Source organism: Bombus fervidus, chromosome 4, assembly GCF_041682495.2.
Source record: "Bombus fervidus isolate BK054 chromosome 4, iyBomFerv1, whole genome shotgun sequence".
Classification (NCBI taxonomy): domain Eukaryota; kingdom Metazoa; phylum Arthropoda; class Insecta; order Hymenoptera; family Apidae; genus Bombus; species Bombus fervidus.
In genome coordinates, this window is record NC_091520.1 from 16,425,474 (window position 1) to 16,448,705 (window position 23,232).

At 36.7% G+C, this 23,232-nt stretch overlaps 1 protein-coding gene across 5 annotated transcripts in view; it reads left to right on the forward strand.

Annotated features, from left to right (window-relative positions):
• Positions 1-23,232, forward strand: part of LOC139986509 (uncharacterized) — an 85,164-nt gene that overhangs the window by 1,149 nt on the left and 60,783 nt on the right. Inside the window, exons 2-3 of one of the 5 annotated variants that reach the window (XM_072001900.1) lie at positions 4,594-4,911; positions 22,341-22,553. In XM_072001900.1, coding sequence (XP_071858001.1) covers positions 4,724-4,911; positions 22,341-22,553 — 401 coding nt within the window. In that variant the 5' untranslated portion in view covers positions 4,594-4,723. Of the gene's footprint in view, positions 1-3,952; positions 4,912-22,340; positions 22,554-23,232 lie in introns of those variants that run through there. The other 4 variants (XM_072001898.1, XM_072001901.1, XM_072001902.1 and 1 more) reach the window with 4 other exon arrangements.

Below are 23,232 nucleotides of genomic sequence, written 5' to 3' on the forward strand. Positions count from 1 at the left end.
CTAAATGGTATTCGTAGTATAAATAGTAGGGGCTCAGATAGATTTCAGTAAAGATTTTTTTTTTTTTATTATTTAATTTGTACTTTACAATTTGTCCAGCTGGACATTTGGTAAATTTTTTTAACTTAATTGCTAAATAACACGTGGGCTACCCCCAGCGGGATACCATCTTCGAGTTTGATTATTTTATTTCTTTAGTGAGGTCAGTGGGGTGGCAGTGAAGATTAGTTGAGTATTTTCAAAGCGTACACACAAACAATTAAAATATTTTTTAATATAGTCATCGGTGATTGTGCCTTTAGCTTCGATGCTACACGTAGTTACATAAAATCTATTTCAACGTAAATTGTATCTTTAAATACTTGTGCTTCTTATGGATCAGATAGTAGGGAAACGAAATTTCGAAATTTCGTGATTTTTAATCTCGCGTTCCTCGGTACAATACTCGAACGAAAGCTAATATTTAAAGAAAATTACTTTTCCATAAATTCTTCCAAAATTTTCTTTCTGTCCAAGCCACTTCGTCGTATATTACAATTTAACTTCATAATCTTTGTTCTACGGTAAATCTCATCTCCATAAACTTAAGATGGCGAGGTAATCTTGTTTCAAGTAATGTCACAAAGTATTTAGAGATATCTATCTGAAATATGTGGGCGCTAGTTTGTTACCTTCATTCGATAGTTATGGCTATGTCTAGCCGTGGAAAAAGTCTATGAAGCTTCGTAGAGTTTCACGCGAAGATCAAAGTGGTTGCCTCTGTTCTTCGATAAAGATCATGTGCTTCGTAAAATTTGCAATAGAGTAGGTCGTATCAGATGCTAAAATAAACGATAAAATCTTTTACTTGCGTCGCCGGGATAAGCTATGGAATAGGTTTAAGATTTCAGCTACTGCAGCTTTTAATACCGTCTGAATAATTCAATGAAACGAAATTGGAAATTCCAAGTACGAATCATTTACAAACGATAAACGAAATGAAACATTTTATTTTGCGCAAGCTGACACTATTTTTAAGACATACATTTTATATAAAATATACAACTTGAACGATACAATATAATATCGTCCAAAAGTATTGTATAGCCATGTGTGGTTTTACCATACGTATTCATACGTATCAAATATATAATTAGTATTTGGCGGATTCTGGTCTTCGTATAATACGAAACCACTCGAACAGATGACCTTGCATACTACTCGCAATGAGAAGTAGCTCTATAGACCTTTTTTTCCCTAGGATGGCAATTTTTATCAAGCTAATTAATAGTAATTCTTATCGCACCAAGACCACGATATGCTTATTAGACACTTTTTATCCGGAATGACACTCTAAATTAACGTGTGAAATTCTAATTTTTTTTTTTTTTGTAGGAGAACTGCTTTTACATTTATTAATAACATGTAACTTGTGGGAAAATTAATCTACACTTTTATTAAGATCGAGATATGATTATTTATACATTTTTTATCTTCATCGTGTCATTTGAATTATAATTACAGTATGTGCCGAATATTTAAATAGAGATTAGAAAGCTGTAATAATAATTATTAAAATTTTCATTTGTCTGTATCTTCGGTATAAACAATTTTACGAGAAGACTGCAACGGTTATAATTATATTCTTAGATGCAACATTAGCCTTAATTGCTATTTATTTTATATTCCGATAAATCTACCTTCGTGTTACGACGTACGTGCTACGAACGAGAATATAAAAGGAACGAAGATGGAAGCCTCCCAACGACGTAATCTATACACTTCAGCAGTAACTACATCTTCGTTAGTTACTGAATTAATTAATTAATACCTACTCTAGGTTTACAGCCTGTTTATACTGTTTGGAAACTTATACGTAATTTCCTTGTTATCGCTGACGTTCTTATATCACGCATTTTATATTACGCATCAGCACATTGATTAAAAATAAAAAAAAAAACAATCGAAATTCAGGAATCAAAATTTAACCAAAGGTATAAATAAAGAAATTATTTATCGTCGATTAAGATTTATTTTATCCTGGTGTAGTATCGTGGACAGATTGCCTAAGAAATATCGGGTGGACTATAAACAATATTGCGAAAAGGCCTAAGTGCCGATAGGACGAAAGGATCGAGGAAACTTGGATAGGCCAAGCGGCCCATCAATGTGTCCAGACGGTTGCGGAATACGTACGTGGTGGAGGTACGAAAGACGAATTAACAGTCAGTCGTTAACTGAGAGTTGAGTTGCAGAGTTGTTATGAGTTATAAACTACTAGTTGCGAGTTGTGAATTATCCATTTAGTTGTCTTAATTATAGCACATTACTGTATTTAGTTCACGTTAAATAACCATCGTTTCCTGTTTAATCCATTGTAAATAAATCCATCTATCAATAAACCAATTTCTAATATTTCTGAACAAATAAATCCTGTACTAGAAATTTCTTTGAACCAGAAATCGTCCTCTCGTTACGCGACGCGTGTATGGAAGAAAAATTGTGGATTAATCTCATCCTCCTATGGTTTGGATCTATGAGATCCAACTATGGGGAACAGCGAGTAATTCCAACATAGAAATTCTCCAACGAGAAAAATTCTTCCAAATAAAAGAAAAAAAAAAAAAAGAAATCTCATCCTACGCTGCGACAGATCTATCGTTGCAAAGACGTTCCGTTTGTAAAAGCGCCACTTAATTTGGCCGATCATCGATAGAATTTGTCAAAACTAATCGGTTCATCTTAGTCTCTTATACGCGCAACTGTTCCTATTCTCATCCTGCTATATACAGGGTGAACAACATAAACCAGATTACGTAAATATCTCAAGGTTATTCTTAAAAGACTCCGACATCATCAGTGCACCAATATACCAATAACAAACATCATCTATTTATAAGAATTACGAGCTCGTAGGCTTCGAATTAAGCCAAAAGACGGCGATCGATCGCGATCTTCTTTCGTCCTAAAACAACGAAATTCTAATCGCGGCGGATCGATTTAACCACTTGGAAACATCAACACCTCAGCTCGTAAACATCAACACCTTCGAGTGTGAAACGTAAAAAGAAAAGCGAGGGTCCTCTTCGAAAAGTTTCCATTCACAACAGAAGCTCGATGTCGAGGCATCGATCAATTTAGCCCCCGATGAATTCTATCTTGGACACGAAGCCAGCTATAATGAAACGAAAGAGGAAAAGTAGAAGTCTCCTCATTGAACCCAGAGTTATCCCGTCTCTCGGCCCCGCTCACATCGTTTCCCACTGATACTACGAGGATAAAGTGATCTAAGAAACACTCCACACGTCTACTTTCGTCGTTGACCCTGTCACAGCGTCTTCTTTCTTTTCAACTACAAATGTCGCAAGGGTCTCTGGGTTTATGCCAGATCGTCGATCGTTTAACTTAACAACGCTGCAACTACCGAACTTTGACTCTGATACGTTTAAAATTGTTTCAAAATTTGCAATAATTTCCAAGCAATTTTATCATGCAAAGAGCAATTCTTAGCGATATTCAAAGTCGAATTCTCGACTGTTTCTTCGACGCTGTATAAAAATCACATTCGCCTGTTGTACTTGGGAAATCTGTTAATGATAACATTTCTCTTTGCTGTATTTAGCGTCTATAGGGGTATTTTCAAGAACCGCGATGCATCTTTGTTACTTTACGTTGCTGAGAAAGCGTGTGTTTAATTGCGAGACACGTAAGATCGAATTTTTAAAACCGTTTTCCACGCTGAAACGCTGGAAGCGGACGTTATTTGCGCGACGAATCGTCGATACGTGAAATTCTCTTAAATTCAACAGCTACCTCGACGTATTCAGAATTAATTTGTCAAAAAGCAGACACCGCGTACATAATAGACGCACAGAGCTAGAAAATAGTCGCGGAAGCTACAGCGAATGGTCAGTTTCACCGAGTTATCGCTTCGCCTCGTTTCGAGGGAGCTTTCGGGGTGAGTCACGCTTGCGCAAGCCGCGTGCACTTTGCGAAGCTAGAACGGCGCGCAACAATCATGCGAGCTTCAGTTTTCACCAAGTTCTCGCCGGGATTGAACGATCGTCGCTCGGCTCATCTTTCGACAATCATCGTGAGATTATTTCGTCCGTGAAAAACGAAAATTTTATCTTCGTGTCACGCGTCTTCGAGCCGTGATTCCACGTGTTAGTCGATCAGAAACAACGCCAAGAATTCGTATGAAAGTTCTTCTCCATCCACGTGAGAAGCTTCACCCTCTGTACCGCGATCCCTTGATCTTCCTACGCGTTTAGATACAGTGTATCCAAAGAAGAACCACTGACTTTTTACATTTTATAAAAACGTCTTTTGCGAACGTCGAATATCGTGACTGTTTCGACAACTTTCTACGCTCGTCTCCACGTTTCGTCAGCGAAGAGATCGGAAGATCTAGTCAAAAGCGAACGCTTTGAACTTCTCAGCCTTTTCTTGTCTTGTCTTCTTCTTTCTCTGCAATTAGAATTTCTATCTAAGATCGCAGAAATTTTGCCGTTTTTGTCGCTGGAGAATCGAACGAAAGACGGTGATTTTCACGAATTTTTCGTTTCTTTCCTTTTCGGGAGAGTTTTCTTTTTTTTTTTTTTTTTATTTAAGACTCGAAGAGTTTCGCGATTTCGTGGTGAACTTTCACGAGACAACGAATGAACGAGAGATGGAGAAAAATGTGTAGAGAAGACGCGAGTTAAATTGTTGCGATTTCTTAAAAGACCGAGTGGTGTACTATATGGCAACATCAACCGTATCGGGACATCATGAAGCTGTCAAGGAAAATTCCACGGAGCTTCTTGATCGGATTTCCATGAATAGTTGCCCGCCAAGTAGTTTTCCAGACAATTTTCAAGACTTCTTCGCCGCTCTTAACGAAGACTCGGACGATCTGCCCAGCATGCTCGAGGATAAGTTGATACCCAGGTGAGAATATGGATGTTTTCATCTACTGTCATTCGCGATTTTCGTTCGAGATCCAAAGGGTGAGACATTGACATTGAAAAGTAAGATTTTGCAAATTTGATACCCAGCTGAGTATACCTCCACTTTTATCTACACATTGTCACTGATAATTTTTATTAGAGCTTGAAAATTAAAGAAAATAATAATAATAACAATAATAATAAGAATAATATTACCAAGTAAGCTTTAGAGACTTGGAAAATTTACAGTAGGTTGCAACGTACGAAATTTTTGATCTTTAACAATTTATTGATCTCTGACAAACCTTTCACTGAATTATACCAAGCAAATCAATCTGCTGTGCCAAAAATCCTCCTTGTAACAGACGCAATGTACAATGAAGTATTGCTATTGTACGTACACGACCGACCATAAATCACATTGTAACAATACAACGTGAGTACAATTTTCTGGCTCGAGTTCATCGCTTAATTTTGCGATATAACGCTGTTTTACGATGATATCCGAATTTAAATGTCCACGTGTATAAATTGAATAAACATTTAAAAATGGATCGCATCCATAAGTATGAAAAATTATACGGCGTATTACGATAGACAGAAGAATAAGGCAAGAATAGGCAAAGTGGAAAGAACAGTTAAGGCAACTATTAGGAGGAAGTTGAACGATGATCACAGTAGAAGTATTAAAACATAAGGTAATCGACAAAGTGTCACGGCCAGTTCACGCGGCTGATGAAAACGAGATATAAGATATTTCGTTAAGATTTTTGACGATACGATTTGACTTACTTATTCTTCAAATTAGAAACGATTGATATAATAATAAATGACATTTTTATTTCATGACGTAGACCCTTTCATAATAAAGAAATCGTTCGTATGCAAATTTCAAATTTCATTCAGCGTTTAATGCTAATGCTATATAAAGCCATATTAAAACCTGTTTGGGATCCAAACATGGGGAACAGCGAGTAATTCCAACATAGAAATTCTCCAACGATTCCAATCAAAAACTCTAAGATCCTTAATAGACGCACCTTGGTACGTTACCAACGAAACGATACATCGCGACCTTAAGATACTCACAGTTAAAGAAGAAATATCCAAATTCAGTAACAGATCTAACATAAGAGTTAACAACCATCAAAACCCATTAGTTACCCAACTAATTGACACGACGGATCAGATCCGCAGACTAAAAAGACACCTAGAATCTTTGTCAGAAGACATCTAAAAAGACAACTAGAATCAAACATACTATAAACACTTATTATTGTTATAAAATGGCCACGCCAGAATAATTTACTTACAATTCTCAATGAGAATTGATTGTAAGATTCTACCAAATAAAATAAAATTCAGCGTTGACTCGTGGACAGAGGTGTATTTACTGGGTTGGCAACAATTGATTGCGGATATTGTCATTAGGTGGTATTTACAAAATCCGCAATCGCTTAGTTGCTGACCCAATATTTGTTTAATTTTGACCTCGCTGTGAAGAAATAGACTGGTTACACGCATGACAGTATACTTATTTAACGTATCTAATGTACTCAAACATACTTATCCTCCATTTTCGCACCCTCGCGTCTATTTACGTCTGAACTTGTAATCTATCCAACGAGACGAGGTGCTAAACATAAACAAAATTTGATTGCTATAGCTGTTATAATATTTTACTTGATAATTTACAACCTCGCCTTGTTGAACACGCCATAGAGCTGTCTAAACCTACAGCTATAACAAGAGAGAACAAAAGAATCTGCTATTGCAACGACTCTAACTTTCATTATAACGAAGTACTATGAATTCTGATAACACGTGTGTTTGTGCATCTAAAAATTAAACGACCAACGACGAAGAGAGTTTTCAGTTTTAAAACGACGCTTAAAGTACAAAATATTTCCTAGTAAAAAGAGAGAGATTTAGAAAGTTGATAGATCAACAAAGGTTTCCTGGAAAAAATAAAAAAAATACTTAACCCTCGTGCGTCCCTGGTTCTCTTTAGTAAAATTATCCGACGATGATGCAAAATTGACGCTGTAATAGAGAAGCATAATGAAAATCGATCGCATAAAAATTCTGAAGATTGAGACGTATAATCCTATTGTTTGCAAATGATAAAACAATGTTCTGGATATACTGTTTTTTTTAAATCATTCATCACGTTAATTGACGCAAGAGACGCAAGAGAACTAATCAGCGTGAAACATGGAGTTGCTATCTTTTCGTGCAAATGGTTGACCGGCGAGTACAAGTGACTTAAATGCAAACATATTAATATTGATGATATCGTATTATCGTGACAAAGAAAAATTACTACGATAGAACGTAGGAGAAGCATAGCGAGATGAACAATTTTATTCCCCTTTTCGCAAACTATATTTGATGCGTCTTCCTTCTATTCCAATCCGACCTTTCTCTCACATATTTGCGAAATTATGAATCATGTCTGTCGTATTCTATGTACGTTCTCTGACATTCGTATATTTTCCAATTATTGTCGCAACGTACGTTGTTCTTAAAATACGGTTAAATGATAACTCGTATCGCAACTCTACCGTTGAAAGTAAAATCAAATTACTGTGGAACTGGATGTGGAAAATTGCAAATATGACAACGAACATCCGTTTAACCCGAGATGACGTTTTCCAAAAAAGTCCTGTAAATTCATTGGACAGGAAACATCAGTCGATACTCGCAAGGCTAAGAATAGGTCACACGAACTTCGCCCGTGTTCACCTAATCGCGAAAGAAGAATCGAACAAGCGTAACATTTGCAAAGAGAAAAATTACTATTCTAAAACACCTATTCATCGAATGCGGAAATTTTCAAATCGAAAGACAACAACGCAACCAATTAACATTTCTCCAATTAATTAATCTAGCAGCTGAGAAGCAGGGCCATTCGCAATGTCTGACACACTTTATAAGTATAAAAATATACCTAACGATACAATGTAAACATTGTACGTACTTATGACCAGGCAATAGCACGTTAGTCTAATATATTGGGTTGGCAACTAAGTGATTGCGAATTTTGTCATTAGGTGGTATTGACAAAATCCGCAATCACTTAGTTGCCAACCCAATAACATTGTATAAACCTACAAAATGTAATTATCATAATTACGGCTATAATCACTCACAATCCTCACAGATGGATATGACTGTAAATAAATAAATAAATAAACGATAATCCTATTACGAATATCAAAACTGTAATTTTAATTTAATTATAATAATTCAACATTAATAATCGTATTATAAGTATCCCCACTATTTTACTCTGCAAGTATTGATTCTAGGATCAATAATAAATGAATTAAGCCATTTTTTTTTTTTATTCCTCTTGGAGAGTACTCTATGGCTTTAAGGTCTTGCACTACTTTTTTTTTCTACTATTATTGACTGGGGTGTGCTAATCAATTAAAGCAGAACGCATTGTAAATTTTACGATATGATTCATTGTTTACAGCTTTACATATTCACGCATACGTTGTACAGTTTTACCTATTAATATCAGGTTACTGCATAAATACTGTTTGCATTTTCGTTCATATAAACATAATAATAATTATATCATTGCTATATAAGTCACTATGAAATATGAAATATAACGTATTCCTAAAGTTTACCAAGGACAGAAATAAAAAAATCTTCATTAATTCCTGTCAAACGTGTTCGTAGAACTTTCGAAATTTCCTTTCTATCGCAAGAATTTTCATTTAGAGTTGGCTTTAATCCTGAATTTTGTACGGGACTATATTTAAGGCGGCAAGTTTGGCAATTAAAGATATCGCATACTGCTGCGACAGATTTAGAAATTAAATGCGAATACGCGTATATAAATCTAGCCTGACCAATTCTAATTCCATTTAATACTATCTGTTGTTCACGGTCGAGATATACAGTGGCTAGATTTTTATTAAAAAAATCCTCCGTTGATTTACAATTGGAATGCCGAGGAATTTTTCTATTCATTGTCCTAAAAGTATTGGACAATGCTTTTCTACAAAAGTTTATAGGATTACGTTTTTTTATACAAATTCCCAAGGTCATTTATACGAACACGATCTTTCCATAAGCCTATTTATACTACGAGGAGATAGTATAAATAATGGTGAATTCTAAAAACCATCGATACACTGTGAACACATTTACGCAAATTGCAAATGTATAGTTTTATGAACGCAATTTAAAAAAAAAAACAAATAGTATAAGATAAAAAATTGTTTTACTCAATTAATTAGTTTGTTTCGTTACTTTGCATGTCTTTCATATTTTCGCATACCGTGTGCATTCAAATTTCCCACAAATCCATGAAATCTCGTGGTCTAATTATCCGCTTTCTTTTATGCAATTGATCGATAACAGCTTGCGCACGACTGACGTATCAAAGTCCAAATTGAATCGTATGATTCGAATAAGATTCAAATTTCAATGAGAATGGTCTTTATCATGCGTAGCTGGAAACGGATATTAATCGCGTTCCTTGTCGGATTTCGACAGGTTGCAGATCCTTTCTGTATCGATGGAAATGTCGAGGTCGGCTAGAAACTCTAACAAGGCCTCTAATGCATACGATACAGATATATGTATCTGGATTTCAATTAGTTCCAGATGCTCCTTATCTTGGTTAAAACGTCGACGTTGTGATATCGTGCCTATTATTGAAATGGTTGATGGAGGGATTAAGCGTGATCTGTAATAACGCTGGCCACTATGCAATGTATGGCAAAATCGGTCGCTGCAGCTTATATTTTGTTACAATCGTGGAATCTCGCGAAATACGCTCAGGAAAATTTCATTTTCGCGTACGGTAGCAAACGAAACAGAGTTTTAAAAATTGCATTCCTCGAATTACGTACGCTATGAATTTCTGTAAAATTTGAATCATATTGATAGTAGCCACGTATTCCGTGTATTATATTCATTCGTTGTATTCATTAGATGTAAACTGTTTTTGTAAAATTACGCTCCTCTTTTCTCTTATTTCATAAAGTTTCTTTTGTTCGATATTGTACGTACAGTGTCTAGAGTTTCGTAGCACAGGGAATCTATTTTATCGGTGGATCGCCCACATGAAAACGAAAAAGTTCGTATAAAAGTATGTTTCATCTTGTTTCCCAGCTATAGCGAATTTCTTCTTTAACGAACTGTTTCTTCGCAAGATCCGTTCGAAATTGACCTGTTTGCATACGAACGTAAAACTGGCTACGTTTCGTCATTGACCAGGTGCATTTACAGAATTACAATGCAAAGTTCAACGTCAAACATATTCACTTCCTTTTTCTAAATATATAGACACGCGAAATTAGTTCAACTATACTTGCATCTTTCGACGGAATTATTCCAACGTAAAGTTCGTTGTAACTCGAAAACAAGGTGGAACAGGGCATGTATGTTCTAAGTTCTGTCGCCTTTTTTAAACCAAGGATTCTAGATACACTTGTGGAAGATAAATTTCCGAGCTAGAATGACACATTTTCCCAACACATAATTTATATTTCAACCAACTTGTCGTACTAAACGGTTAAACAGAAACGCGGAGTTTTCTACTCGAATTTAGGGACAGACGAGAATGTTCCTCGTTGAACTTGTAAGACTTCCAGGAACTTGAAGAAACTTTTCGATGTAGAAACTGCACGCATACGTGGATGACAATGAACCTCTGGACTAACGAACTTGCTAATTGCTGTTGACTTACGTACGGCCAAACGATGGTGAGTTTGATGAAAAAAGGGAGATGACCCCGAAAATTCATAACCTTTTCTAAACTGAGCCTTATATTTTCTTACTGGTTCAAATTTCAACGAGAACACAGTTAACAACGGATGGACGAAGAGATCGGGTCAATCTCAAGTTTGTCCGCGTTCTTGTTTGCTCTCTATCGTTCCTAATAAATGTTTTACGAAGATGAAATTAGAAAGTTTTAGATTCCAGATTTTCGCAGGTTGTTCTCTTTGTTTCTTAAATTAGACGCGGTCGTCTCTGTATCTTCCGATTATATCTGCTATTTATTGATACCAATAATTGTGCGATTTCGCGAATAACTTCTATCCTATTCTCCGTGATAAATTACAAGCTGTCTTCCATGGAAACTATTTTATAACGTTAAATCTAACATAACATTTAACAGTGTCAAATGTCAAAATTTCTTAGTGTATCGTAAAAAGGTGGTGAACGGTGAGACGTGCTGCTGGTTAAATTAATAACGAGACGAGTTGATTTCGTTAACTATATTTACAGATATTTTAAAATGTAGAATACAAAGTTAATCGCAAGCGTTGCTCGTTCGATGATATTCGTTATAAGATTGCGCGATACTACTGATACTAATTGTTATGCTGATTTGTTAGACTGATTCGTTATTCGCTCGAGTTATACTTATTCGCTCGACCGATAATCTCGATGACTCGATGCTGATATTGATTCGCGCGACTGACTGACTATGTCTGGAGAACATGGTCTTCTATTTATACTGTTTGGGAGAGGGGGTACCGGAAGGTTTGGACTTGTCGCCGGTTGTCGGTTGCACGTAGCAGCGAAATTGCTTTGTCCAGAGTTTCTTTATTACATTATGTGCGTCGTACAGTGTTAATTCTCTGTGGCAAAACAACTACGTGAGGCATCTTCGAATCGAAACGTCTTAAGACGCATATGCCGCTACAAAAATATTAGCGTGTACTGGGCAAGATAATTGTACAAGATAAATCTATTTCGCAGTTGGAGCTGTATCTAGGAATTGCTAGATAGCAGAACGTAAAATAGAAGCTGAATATTAGTGTTACGTGAAAATAAGACGATGTTCTGTTAACCAGTTAGCTGATGCGATCTCTTTGAAAAGCGTGTACCTAAAATGTGTCGTAAAGAGTAAGCTTTGACGAGTATACTTTGTAACGAAATGACTGTCCTATGTTTTAATTTCATTGTAGCAACTTATCGCGATCACTAAATTGCAATTTAGTCAGAAAATTCTAACTACTTGTCACGCATGACGAGATACTCGTCGGAAAGCTGACTGTTTAAAGATTTACCGTACAATTAAACCTTTGAATTCGAGAAAAGTTTATTCGCGATTTCGTTGTGCAATTATGTATTTATTTTTGTTATTTATCTATCAAATGCGCTGGGCGAACTCGACCATGGTCTCGGTACTAGAGCTGCACGCTGATCGACGGCTTCGAAATTATATCTGAGGTGATATTGAGTGTAGTGCGTTGAATAATCACTGGATGTTTAGATCAACGATATATTTATTAACAAGTGTCTCCTTTCGATCGCGTCGCGTATCGCTCTCGGTTTCGCTAGTTGATCTCGCTGCCCGGTTACAACTTTATCGCTATCTGGTTCAAACTCGACTTTCGATCGCATTCAATTCTTTTCTTTCTATCGCCTCTCAGTATCCACGCGTTTGTTTGGCGCCACGCACGCCTTCTTCTCGAACATTCGGTGGAAGGACCATTGGGATATCGATAACTCATTAAGCACTTCGCTTCGGCGATATACGTTGTTGCCGAGTGCCGCTACGTATTAAATTAACAAATATCGATACGAATAAATTGTTTTCGAAAAATCTTGTTTTTGCCGAAATTCCCTGAATTCGAAGGGTCAAACGTTTACGTAGAAATTGTTTACGTATGTTCAAGCTGCGATAGACGTAGAACTACCAACGCGATATTTAAATATCCAGCAAATCTCATACGAATCAACAAACCTGAACACAATGTGGGTGTCCGAATATGTCAACATGAATAATTGCGTGTGCAATGAATGTTACGTTGAAACGTACTTTAAAAAAAAAAAAGAGAGAGAGCTTAGTAATGGATGTGTAAAAAGACAATATTAAACGTTTAAACGTGGCCGCGCAAATTGCCCGTTATTAATACATCGCGAAAGGTTGAAGTTAAAAGTGTCAACGAGCAGCCAGGGTTTAGCGAGCAATTATCCGGGAACGGAGTTCAAAGAGGACGATTCGCCTTGCACGCGACCAAATCGGGATTGTTGTACGATAAGATAACTACGAACACGTAGGACGACTGATCCGATTAGATTGATCTGATTACGGAGTATTCTGTCCGAAGCTATTCCTGTAAATCATTTACACCTATCGCATGTCAACGTGCACATAGGTACGTGAATGGATGACGATTACATCGAATTTGTCCGTTCGAGTCTGCGCGTGTCGAGACGTCGTACGGAGGAACTTTGATAATAATCGTTCAAGCGGCTCGAAGGGTTCGTTGATACCGCAAGAATTCTTTCCTTCCATCATTTTCTCTTTTTTTTTTTTTACTTTTATATTTATTTATATATAACGATCGTTACGTGTAAATATTTCGTTGATCACGCGTTACGTTCTTAAGGTATTCATAGCGCGACAATAACGACGATACGCCTGAAAAGCAAAACACGAGATTCTTCCCGGAGGAAGAAATTTCTTGGATGTCTGTACTTCCTGCGCGCGCGCACTAACAAACTATTCAGAAATGAACAGAACGGTGACTTGTCACTGCGATAAATGGTATTTTCGATAGCGAAATTACCGATATTATATATTTCACGCTATTTTTATTCGAAAACGGCAAGGTCGGAGCTGATTTTTTTTTTTAAGAATTCTTCTAGTCATTTTACGCAATGCGTTAGTTTTTTTAACAATTTTGTAAGAACGGTTATTAATGTTTTCCGTAATTAATGAAAACGTCATATTTGCAGCGATTTATTACGCAGTAATTACGTGTTAGAATTATTCATTAAAATTGTTAGTTTCCTTTACTTGAAAGATGAACATAATTCACGGTACACCTAACGTACAGGTTGTCCCGTGCAACTGAAACAAGCTACAGCTTCGAAACGGTACGAGATAGAAAATAATTTCATTAACAAAATTAAACGGTTTCGAACGATCTACGTTTCGCTATGTGTGGCCATTTCGAAAGTACCGATGTTTCGAGTATCTTAACACTTAGCCAACCGCGTGCGCCACGGCGAGCTATACGTTTTCACCGCGTTCGGATAAACTAACTAATACGTTGTCCATCGAGGATTAATAAACACTACTTAAAACACAGAGAAATATAAAAATGATTTAAATGGTTAATTATATTTTTCGGTAATGGTTTTATTTAACGATTTCACATATTGTTTATACAAAACATCAAATTAAAAGTGTATATTAAAGTATAAAAAAATATAGGTAAAATTAAAAACATTAAAGATAACTAAAGATAAATAAGACGACTTGAAGGTGAAATTAAAAAGTTTATAATACATTTTAATATTTTTTTGCAGTGTGGTATCGTTCGATTATAGATTTATTTATTCATAACTGGTAGTGCAACTTTTTAATTAATTTTAACACCACTAAAGCTGTATTTTATCATATACTGTACTTTATAAAAGCAGAAAAAGTGGCGCAATTAATTGGCGACAATTCCACATAAACAATAACTGATAACAACGACAAAAGAAAGGAAAACGCGTTGCTAAAATCGAAAACGAAGATCTTCTCGTTCGGGCCCTATTCGGTTGGCTAAGTGTTAAAATCATCCCCATTTTTTCAAATAGAACTATATACTCTCTTACTCGCCGATCGATGCATTTTTCTACTCTCTATAACGAAAAGTATTACAACAAACACGTAGACCGAATACCTGACAAAAAGTACGGAGATTCGCGTTGACAAATTTTCATAAGATCTTTGCACCCTGTTTCAATGTTATCAGAAGCTCAAATAGACAAGATCATACAGTGTCGCCCTCGATATCGTACAAGTTTTCTCCGAAACATTTTTCCTATCGTTCATACCCCTCGATTATCATTTTTCAATTTTTCAAGTTGAACTGCCCCATGTTGTATACGTTATATCTGTGGTTATATGCGACACCCAACGTTGAATATGTCGATGGGGCAGGCAGCTACGCGCGTTAACCTCCAACTCCATGGCTGGAATACCGCGGGTTCGAATCCTACTGTCCCTGGAATTTTGTACTGCTACGAAAATTTCTTCCGAAAGTACCAAACAGCTGAGAGAAAGGGACGAGGGGATGGGAGGGGGTAGAGCCTGTCCCCGAACCTTTCCGAAGTTTTGTTTGGTAGTTTGTGTGGAGCATTTCTTGTTTATGCAGACGAATCCAGGTGACGGGGACGGCGGACTTACACACAGCTATATTATCCTGTTTCCCATCCGTGGAGGTTTTAGCCGGTAAGAATCCGGCACTACCTTGCGTTCTGTCTTACATTCCAAAAGAGGAACGAAGCTAAACGCGGTGTCTATGAAGATTTCCTCCACGTAAAAAAAAAAAAAAAAAATTTTTTTTTACTTTTGTTTAGTTTATCTTATAGAATTTTCTTTTTAAAAAATTTCTTTTTTTCATTTGCAATATTCTGCTGTTTTATTTATTTCGTTCTTATTTAGCTGTCAATTCACTTCAAATATATTCCATATCGATTTTTATGCAATTTCATATTTCTATAAATGTAAATACAAAGATAAAATTGAGATCTATTTCGTCCTTTCCTTTCTTCTTTTTCTTTTTTTTTTTTTCTTTTTTTCTCTTAACTTCGAGTGAATCTTATAGAGTTATATGGCATAAGAGTCACATTAGGTTTTATTAAATATCGTAACAGTTGCTCCATTTTGGATATTTCATACTCTTTTGCATAGTGTGGGCAGCAGCCCGTGCATCATTTCGCCTTCAAGTTTCCAAGCTTTATTCGTTGGCTCTTGAAATTCACTGTTATCGTATTTAACACTGCTGTCTTCCTCGAGTCTGTACAGCCCCAGATGAACGTTACATTTCAATAGGTATTGTTAGAATATACATAATTATAGAATATTTCGTTCTACCAGGCGATGTAATTTTTGCACCTCTTGTGCGTTACACGATCTTTATGGACGAATAGTTGAAAAAGAAGGAGACATCTGAGGAGATACGAATCGAAGAAGAAGCGAGAACGACGGTGGAGCTAATAATTAACTCTAACCTTTCAAATATTTTAAACATGGAGGAAAAAAATTTAATTGGAAAATTAGCCTCGTAATTAGGATCATGCTATTCCTAAAGATACTTAATCGTAGTTCTTTGCGTTGTATGATAATAAGTTCGAAATACGAATAGAATCAGCTGCCAACAATCGCCATGGAATCTACCAGAAACACTGTATAGACGTCTAATCGATATTTCATGATTTCTTTATAGAGATTCATACGACACGTGCGTAGGTGCAAAAACTATTTTTTACTTTCTCAATAGTTGCAACAGTTTTTAGAAACATAGAAAAGTATAATTAGTATATCGATCGCGTTATATTCTGTCACACAACGATAGAAACGATAAAAGCTCTATCACAGAATCGAATCGAGTAGAATTTTTCTATCTGTTTTATAATTCCTCCGACGCTGCTTCCATTTTTCTACCTTTTATTTCAATAGATTTGCGTACACGGGGAGATAAAAATAGATACGAATAAAACTTTGTACGTAATTGTGATTCGCACAAAGTTTAAACGGGATACTCTGAAACCTGTTTTTGCAAATTCACATTTTTATGAACATGACGAACAACTTATTGTGTATGTACGTCTAACGGTGAAAAATAAACGAGATATTTAAGTATCTTCTTTCTCGTGGCTCGACCAATCGTTCTCATTGTTGTTACATATTGTTAGAGAAAGCAAAGAACGTAAATAAAAGAAAAAGATCCGCGGAAGCTACCTAATGCACGCTCTTCTCTCGGATCATTTATCAAACTAAATGACTGTGAGTACGTTTTATCTCGTATCCAATCCCATCGTATGAAATTGAGGGTTGAAAGGAATTAATGCAGCTCGGTGTAACGTCCGAGATACCAGCATACTATGCACGGCAAACCGCTATTCACTGTACTATAATATACCTGGAATACTCTATTATTCACGCATTATAGGCTTGTGCGCTATTGCATTACTAGCACGTCATATTCATTTGACGTTGACGAAGGAACGTCACTTAAATAATTGTAACAAATTCAGAAGCTTTCTCTTTAGTTTACGACACGAAATATTTTCTCACGCTATAGCAGACTGTGTGAGGAAGATAATTCATAATTCATATAAATAGCATTTCTATTGATAAGCGACAGATATCACATCGTTTGACATAATTAGAGAACGACATTACCATTTACGTGTACGTTCGTGGAATATTGTTGCGTCATTCGCGAGTAATATAGCACTGTTCATCGTATTATAGTCATCGAGCTACAGCCAAGAGAAATACTGTTGTTGATCGCGAACGATTCTGTTATTATACGTATTTTATTGCTTTTTGCCCTCGCAATAGCTTCCGTGAAAAGAGAAAAGGTATCAACAGTTCGTTGGAACGGAAAAGGAGCGATCGCAACGTGACTAACAGAGAAGAAGTTTAATTTTGTTCCGTGGCACGGTTACACGCACTGATTACGCCGTTTCCTCGAGTCTCGAAAGAAACCAATCTCATCGAAGTTTTAATAAGTCTCGTCTATCAAAAGGGTAACCAATAACGATGACCTATTACCTAGATTTTATTCCTGCTCGTTCGAACGAATCAAACGACGATGGACTTCCGATGGAATTCTTAACGATAAAAACGCTGCAATTATCGTTGCAGTACTATATAATTATTATTCTCGTAGATATTGCTTCTTTTTCTCTCTTTTTTTTTTCTCATTTTCTTTTTTCTTTTAAATCGCAAAAGCAGTCAAGAAGGGAAGACGTTTCTTTTCATTAGAGATATATAAATTTCATTAAGAGATCTACAACGACGTTACAACGTGATAACGATATAAGCGAAATGTTAAAACGTAGAATTGGTCTTACAGTTAATCGACGATCGTATAAATAACTTGGAGGAATTTGCTTTCAATATCGCGGCAATAATTACATAATCGTTCGCGCACATGCAATTATATGAAATTATTACCAGGCGGAAATCGATTCTCTGATTGTCCGGTTTTAATTAAAATTTGGTAATACGTTACAGGTAGCAAAAAGACCAATAATTCGCCACGTTTTAAATATTACAATAAAATTGTCGATATCGAAGAGCAATCAACGATAACCATCACTGTTATTACTTTCACGCAGGAAACAATAATTCCACCGCTAGTTCCAAACAGTTTCAGTTCGTTAACGACCTGCTATAATTTGCGAAACAGTCGATTATGTCGCCGATAGCGAGTCCACGCTGTCTCGCCAGCAAATAGAACCGTTTTAAATCGTCTTCGACAAAATTGTTCCTCTGTGTGCTCGCACTTAATTCACAGCGAATTGTAAATCCTTCCTTCTTCGCAGATACGCGTGAATAATTAAGTGGAATTAAAGTCGGAGAACTCACCAAGGTATAGGTACCTTTATTTATCGAGCTCCTCGACCCGGTTTCCCTTCGTCCAGAGATCGTGCGCAGCTGGTGCGCTGTATTACGAGCAACGTAATTTTAGTAGCCAAAATTGTCGTCCTTCCTTCCACTCGTACAAATTCAAAATCACAGTTGATTACTTATCGCCAGGAATAATTTGACGAACGTGACCCGATCTTACGAGAGGTTAAATTTTATCAATTTTAACGAGCGTTATTCGAAGATCATGGAACGTAGAATGTAGGTCGTACGAATTACCATTAGCGTTCGGCGTATCATACGCTGGCAAACAATTGTTAAAAAAAATTTCTTTTCCTCTCGAATTCAGATAATCGTCTCCGCGGCTACGTACGCGAATCACGGGGATATCGCGTATCGCTTTTCCGTTCGATGTGCATATTTCGTAGAGCGAAGCGGAAATCAAAGGTCTGATCCCGCAAATCTGCGTCGTTCTGTCAGACTTTGGATCGCGCTCTACCGAGAACTTTCGAATTACAGGCTGATTACTCGTCAGCCATTCCCATCACTCTTGGAACAGTGATTCGGCCGCTGGAAATGCTGATTTAATTAGAACAGAAACCCGCGGGATTACAGGATGCTTCGCATTAAGCGTCTTTTAAAAACAGCCGAATACCATCGTTGCTCGTTCGAATTGTTTTCCTCTTTCTTTCCGCTTCGAGAGTAATTTCATTTTGTATTTACTCGGATGAAAATTGTGTCGCGCGATATAATCCCATTGAATATATGTATACGATATAATTTGAACGTAATCACGTTGCCTCGCGTATAAGTAAGATAATGATGATTGATGTTAAACGTATTATCGCGTTATCCTGGATCTGGCTGAAAGTGTGATCTTCACTCTATGCGACTTTGGTATTACATACAAGCAGTGTTACAGAAAAATATCGATGGATATTGGACGTACCGTAATGTCACTTGTGAAATTTCATCGCCAAAGGCGACAATTTTTGTTACTCGTTATTTTTATCGTTTATTACGGGGAATGGAGAAATTAATTTTGTCGAATGTTCCGCTACAAAATGTACTCAACTTTAAGATCAGTTTTACCGATAATATTCATCGTTTGGTCGGTTACAAATTTGTGTCAAAGTTCAGTGTAGGGTACGTCGCTGCGTCAGCCATGAAACATCAAATTAAGGAACCATTTTTTATTCAAAGGACTCCATGTATCCCATAACGCACAAAGTGTAATTTTTCCTTTCCTACGTCATCCTCGTTAACACATTTGCATTGCGTATAATACTTGATACGATGGTAAAACTCGTCGCTTCGATATATGCTTGCAAAAATGAACTTGCTTCGAATTCCTTCATAAACGCTGTTTGATTCGAATAAAACATTCATAAAGTAGACCGTACCGAGTCCGAAATACCTGCGAACGTTATTGCGAACATTTTGCGTCCGCAGGATCGTTTGGCGCGAAATTGCGAATGGTAAACGAGGTAGTTGCAGTGGTTCAGAAATGGATCCCGTATCGAACATTACGACTTTATCGTAAAATCACATTTCCCTATGTCCCACCTATACGTACAGGGTGTTCGTTGGAAAATTTCACGATGAATTTTCAGGAAAAGTACGCGTTCTAGGAAGAAGATATTCGAAAAGAAAGTATCGCGATTTCCAGATGGAAATACGCTCCACGTTTTTCATTTTTTGAAACCTTTCAACCTAACGCGTACTTTTCGACATCGAACGTGAAATTTTCAAACGAACACCCTGTATATAGATATATCTTCTATCTTGGAATTCATATAAGTGTGCGGACACTTAGTATAGTAAGTACGGGCGCAAATCGACCATTCACGCGGAATGGAAGCCATTTTCAGCGGAAGACTCTCAGATTCGGGTTTGCCATGTAAAGCGATTTTATGGCTGATACGCGGCCGATAAATCTTCAAGATACGAGCGAAATAGAATGAAGTTATCGTGCCTGACACCGTCAACCGCTAATTTAATTGGCTAACTCGGTCAGGAGTCATTATCGACATTCCGGAGGAGTAAAGCGGACTTAACCAGTCGCAGACTCCACTCAAGTTAGGTATATTTCGATGAAATAATTAAACGAAACGCGCAATAAATACGCCTATTTTCGTAAGATTCGGTGAGAAATTTTAACGCGTGATACTCTCCCAGAAATATATTTAGAAATCGTATTTTCTTATTAATAAACATGTAAGATGAAAGGAACAAATTTATTTAGAAAGTTGAAAAAGAAGACAATTTAAAACTTAGATTATTAATTAAATATTTCAATAGTCTTCTTCTCTTCTGAATCGAAGTTCGATTTTTAAACGTGGAAATTTTATTCACATTTAACGATTAAATATTCGCGTCACATGTTCCTCATAATTTGAAAATGTAGTCCCGAATGAAACGACAAATTTACGAGTAACACGCTACAGTATCCGAATAAACGATGTCAAATAGGTAATTTCTATCGAAATGTTTGTAATCGCTCGAGTATTTAAAGTATTCCTTTGAAACTATATTTTATTTACATTTAACAAGTTAATATTTATGTTACGGAGATAAACGTTTAAAGATAAACGTAAAATAAAAAGAATTCTGGAATGTATGAGTACGCATACATAGTAGTAACTGAACATTACGCCTACAGTGTAAAAATGTCGTAGTTTATTAATTAATAAACTGCTGTCAAAGGTTACGGGTTATTCTGAGATAAATATCGCCATAAAACAAGTACCGTACTTAATAAACTGTATCAAAAATTTTGTTCAAGTTTAGAAGCAAATAAATGCTTGCGATAATTAATATTTCCAACTAAATTTTCGAAGTCTAACATCATTGGTCCTACAATGGAATGGAAAACAGTTTGGAATAAAACCAGTTCTATCGGGTTGGCAACTAAGTGATTGCGGATTTTGTCATACCACCTAATGACAAAATCCGCAATCACTTAGTTGCCAACCGAATAGAAGCGTTCGAGTACTTCTGTACGCCACTGTGTGTGGAGTCTGTCCGAGTCAGTGATTTACTTCTAATTATCACATTATCCTATTCGAAAACACCAATTTTATTATCACTCGTTTTATTTAAGGTTCTATCATTTTGTACGGTCATTAGCAACGGCGATTGACAATCGTATTTATACGTCTTGAACGTATATCGTATGCAGTACAATGCAGTACGATTAACCTAAACTTACATTAATATCATACAGTGTACTTAGAGCTAGCAAGGTAGCTTACAATATCATAATCGCTGATACAAATTAATACGTTTGAGAAAATGAGGAAGAACCTTTCTCCTTTTCTATTTACTTTTTTTTGTGGTTAGTTGGCTCGTTTAAAAAAAATTTTTTTTTTTTCTTTGGTTGTGTCCAATCCTCGGTTTGGTGAGAATAACTCGCTCTTTCGTATTAAATAAAAATCCAATACATTTGGATATATGCTTGTGTCTACATGTAGGCGCGTTTTTCGAGAAATCAACTTGACAACACAAACTACAGATACATATTGGGAATATATCGTGCGGAGCGTGCTAGGAATGACAAAAGTTGCAGTTGCGTCAAGAGAAGCATTACTTTGCCAATATTTAACTACAAGATTCCTGGACAATTTAGCGCGACGTTAGAAGCGACGAAACAAGGACTCGACGCTCCTTGTCAAACTCTGACAACGATAAATAACAAACTTTAATATTAATGGCAAACAAAGAAAATAATATTACCCAGGAAACAACGTTACCATGAACTTTAGGAATACAGCGGGCAAACTTCACCGCTAATTTTAATCGTGTCACCTAACTTTGAATGCTATCAACAGAACGCAACACCGTCTAAAGTTGCATCGGGAAACACCGAAGGTTTTTGCCCGTTCTCCGACGCAATCTTCGAATTTCGATGATGAATCTGACCACTAAGATTATCTCAATTTCGCACAAGTGAAAAACGACGTCTACGATCGCTTGGACCAGGCCTGGTAGAAACGAATTTGGTGCGCGTGCTACGAAAATAGCAGGCTAATTGAATTACGTTTCGCGCTAACTGAAAGTGGTCCTTTCAGAAAACAGGAGGCCTCGAACTCCGACTCGAAGAGCAGACGATGGAGCAAAAGAGCGTTTCAGAGAAGAAGCAGCGAGGTGGAGGTTCGTCTGCATCGCACCTCTTTCACAGGATCTCAAGGACACTCGAGCGTCGATGGTCCAAAGTCGCCGACTCCATCCAGACGTCGTAGCTCCAGCATAGCGGTGGCCAGGCCGACTCCTGACTTGCACAGGTAAGCGTCTGAAGGGATAAGTCGATTTGTTTCTTTGGCTACGTTACTTGTTGGCAGAAAAGTTTTCCTGGTTAAAAAGTTCGGGGTCGGGATTACCAACTTGGCGTTCTTTACACCCAAATTCTGGAAATCTGGCTTCTCTTCAACTTGACTGGCGCTGAGAAATTTTATTTGCCTTTTTCTTCCAATCCTTTGAAACATTTCTTTTTTTTTTCTTTGATAATTTCGTTGGTTACAATTGCAAAGCTAATTTCTTTTTCCTGTGAATATGAATGATAATGACGCAGCGGATATTAGCTACATTTGCCCTCACTACTTGTCTAATGGCCTCCGTAAGCAATGCTACAGCTGAGAGGGGTTTTTTTTTTTTCTCTTGTATACTTCGTTAAAACAGAAGCAAGAAACGGAATGCGGTTGAAACTTCTCGATACTGTTATAAGAATTAGGGCAGAAGTTTTACTCTCGAACAAGCGACGCAAAGATTTTGTCGTATCTGAACAAACGCTTGACAACTCAACCACAAAGAAAGTTTACGAATGTAATTTCAACGAAGAGAACCTGGACTTCGAACTTCTCGCAATTTAATTACAAAAAATATATTTCGATACGTTTGCCGTGCTCCTGTCTATTATTTTTAGCATTGTTTGGCTGAAACCCGAGTGTTCAAGTTGGCAATCCT